At 36.2% G+C, this 3,435-nt stretch overlaps 1 protein-coding gene across 1 annotated transcript; it reads left to right on the plus strand.

Annotated features, from left to right (window-relative positions):
• The first annotated feature begins 741 nt into the window (after window positions 1-741).
• LOC116115662 (secreted RxLR effector protein 161-like) lies at window positions 742-1,299 on the plus strand. The gene has a single exon (XM_031401793.1). The coding sequence runs from the start codon at window positions 742-744 to the stop codon at window positions 1,297-1,299; it is 558 nt and encodes a 185-aa protein (XP_031257653.1).
• Window positions 1,300-3,435: the final 2,136 nt, after the last annotated feature.

The raw sequence follows: 3,435 nt of genomic DNA on the forward strand, positions 1-3,435 counted from the left end.
GGAGGTTTTGGCTTTAGCTCTGAAGGGGGAAGCTGAGTTACCTAACACCTTGACTGCTGCAAAAAAGCAAGATATGCTAACCAAGGCCAAAAGCTCACTGATCATCGGCTTGGGTGTTAAAGTACTTCGAGAAGTGAAGAAAGAAAAGACTGTTGCTGAGATATGGAGCAGATTAGATTCCCTTTACTAGTAAAAAACTATTCCTAATAGTTTATTTCTAAAACTAAAACAGAGTCTATTTGGGTTTAAGATGGATGAACAAAAATCACTAAAAGATAATAAGGATGACTTCCTTAAGATTATACAAGATCTAGAAAGCATCTCAGTTGAGATTGCTGATAAGGATCAAGTTGTGATCCTATTAAACTCTTTACCCAAAACCTATTCAAATTATGTAGAAACCCTGAAATATGATAGACAAACTCTGAAGTTAGAAGAAGTTGTAAAGACTATCTCAATTAAGGATAGTGAAAATAGGATTAGAGAAAAACATTGAGTGATCGTGAGGGTCTTGTAGTCACAGGAAGATTTGAGAAGAAAAATTGGAAAAAATGGGGGTAGAATAAACATAGGTCAAAATCTAAAACTGGAAAATGTAAGTGTTTTTCTACCATAAGGAGGGTCACCTTAGGAGAGATTGCCCCGAGAGGAAGAATAAAAAGAAATATGAGAAGGAGGGTGATGGAGGTAGTGCAAGGGTAGTATCAAAGGGTTATGAGAGTTCAGAGGTCCTAGTTCAACATGCAAGATGCAAAAAGTGTCCAAATTTCTCTTGGAGCTCACTTGAAGCTTTCACATGAGCAAAGCCCACAAACTGAAGAAGAAAAGTTGAAGATGGCAGATGTTCCTTATGCTAGTGCATTGGGGAGTCTGATGTACTTGATGTTGTGTTCAAGACCAGACTTGGCTTTTACGGTAAGTCTTGTAAGCAAGTTTATGAGCAATCCAGGCAGGTCTCACTGGGTAGCTCTAAAGTGGATTATGAGATATTTGAAGGGAATCAGATCAGTAGGCATCGTATTTAAGAAAAATCAAAGTTATAACAACTATGTTGAAGGTTTTGCATATGCAGACTATGCAAGAGATATGGAGAAGAGGAAGTCAACCTTTGGTTTTGTATTCACTCTATGGGGAAATACTGTTAGTTGGAAATCCAAGCTACAACATATGGTTATTCTATCTTCAATAGAATCAGAGTATGTGGCATTGATAGAGGCAGTAAATGAAGCTACCTGGTTGAAAGATCTTGCAAATAAGTTGGGCATTAAACAACAAACAATGATGATCAATATTCAATAGTGATAGTCAGAGTGCAATCCATCTCTACAAAAACCAAGTGTTCCACGAAAGAACCAAACACATAGATGTTCGCTTTCATTTCATTAGGGAAATGATCGAAAAAGGGGAAAGCAAGGTTGAAAAAGTTAATGGTTCACACAAACCTGCTGATATGTTCACTAAACCAGTTCCAGTTGAAAAACATAGGCTCCGTATGAGCCTTCTTCAAGTTCAAGAGTGAACATATGCATTCCAAGGCCACATAGGGTGACAAATCAAGAAGCCAAGGTGGAGAATTGTGATGATGTGACTTCTTATTTGCCACGGTGGAAGTCAGCTTTGGTGTTCGAAGTCAAACAAGTAGTGCGACGTCATTTTGGATAAACCCGTATGCATATTGTGTTTCAGCTATCACATTTCTCATGCTCAGTTTTCTCTTTTCTCTTTCTTTACGTCGATAGTTCATGACCCCAAAAGAATCTTCTAGATTGCTATTCATCTTACGGTTATGGAGAAATTGAAGACAGGTGGAGGCTGATCAAGGAAGGGTGCATGTGTATTTAACATCGATTGATGAAGAAGAAAGGCAAGTCTCATATTGGAGAAAACCTAGGGTTTTCGAATTGGGTGTGTTCTTTCCCTTTTGTAAAGTTTTCTTCTCTAATTTATTCATGATTCTGTACATTTTGGTTATTAATGAGAATACTATACTATAAGTCTTGGAAAGTGGATGTAGGCTGCAAAGCTGAACCACTATAATTGTTGTGTCTTGTGTTTTTGCTGATTCTCTTTATTTGTTCCCAGTTCTATTGATTGATTCTCTGAATTGCTAGCTATATTTGTACAATTAGAGTTAGTCAGTAGACCTTAGAATTCGAACAACAACAAAATTCTAGAATGGACTATGCCACGCCATTTTATTAGAGCTTAGTCTAATGTTAGTCTACTGCTGTTAGTCAGCTTAGTTAGTTTGCTGTTAATTGTTAGTATAATTACAAGTTAGTTGAGTGTTAGCTAGTCTACTACTATTAGTCAGCTTAGTTAGTGTACTGTTATTTGTTAGTATAGTTACAAGTTAGTTACGTGTTAGCTAGTCTTCTGCTGTTAGTTAGCTTAGTTAGTTTATTGTTATTTGTTAGTATAGTTACAAGTTATTTGAGTGTTAATTGCAGCCAGCTATGTAACTATAGTTAATATATTCAGTAACTATGATTAGTGAAGACTGGTTAATAGCAAAAGTTGTAGTTAAGCTTGTATAAAGGTTGTAACGATGTACAAAGCTATACAAGTGAGAAAATTATTTCTTCCTGAAAACTCTCTGTTCTTCATTTCATTTCACATTTAAAATTCTATGCCTGAGGCATAAGCATGTCCTGCAAAATTCCAGTTTCAGTTTTTGAAAATTATGTTACTTTCAGTTTGATGAATCTGATTTTCTGATTTATGAATTTGAAACCTATTGGAGCATAATACACCACATTCACACAAAGGGAACGTGTCCACTATTGAAGAAGGATGATTTCATTATTCTTTTCTGTTATTTATTTGGTTTGCTGTACATTCTGTTTTCTGCATTTCTGTTTGCTGAGTTGTACAGAGGGACAATAATGTATTTTCCCCTTTATAGGTTGTTAGAAGATTCCTTTGTAATAGTATATATACAGTTGTGTATAGTTAATTAAAAATATATCAGAGAACATTTTTCTCTCCATCTTCCTGGACAATTCTTCTCTGTTCTTCATTTTGTTACAGCAGATTCTTCTTTGTTCCTTATTTTGTTACAGTAGATTCTTCTCTGTTCTTCATTTTGTTACATCAGATTCTTCTCTGTTCTTCATTTTGTTACATGGTATCAAAGCTCCCCTCTATCCAAAACCCTCACCATGTCTAGCTCTAAAAATACTAATCCTAAAACACCTCCTCCCAAAAATCCTAACAAATCTAGCTCTGAAAATACCGATCCTAAAACACCTCCTCCCAAAAACCCTAACGAAAGGTTTCACAATTTTTCAGATCCTTTCAACCCCTTTCGCATCGACAATGGTGACAATCCCGCTGCTGCCTTAGTTTCTGATCTCTTAACCGCTGACAATTATGTCAGTTGGTCTCGAGCTATTAGCCCTACTCTTCGAGCGAAGAACAAGCTTGGTTTCACTA

Source organism: Pistacia vera, unplaced genomic scaffold (assembly GCF_008641045.1).
Source record: "Pistacia vera cultivar Batoury unplaced genomic scaffold, PisVer_v2 Contig749, whole genome shotgun sequence".
Classification (NCBI taxonomy): Eukaryota; Viridiplantae; Streptophyta; class Magnoliopsida; order Sapindales; family Anacardiaceae; genus Pistacia; species Pistacia vera.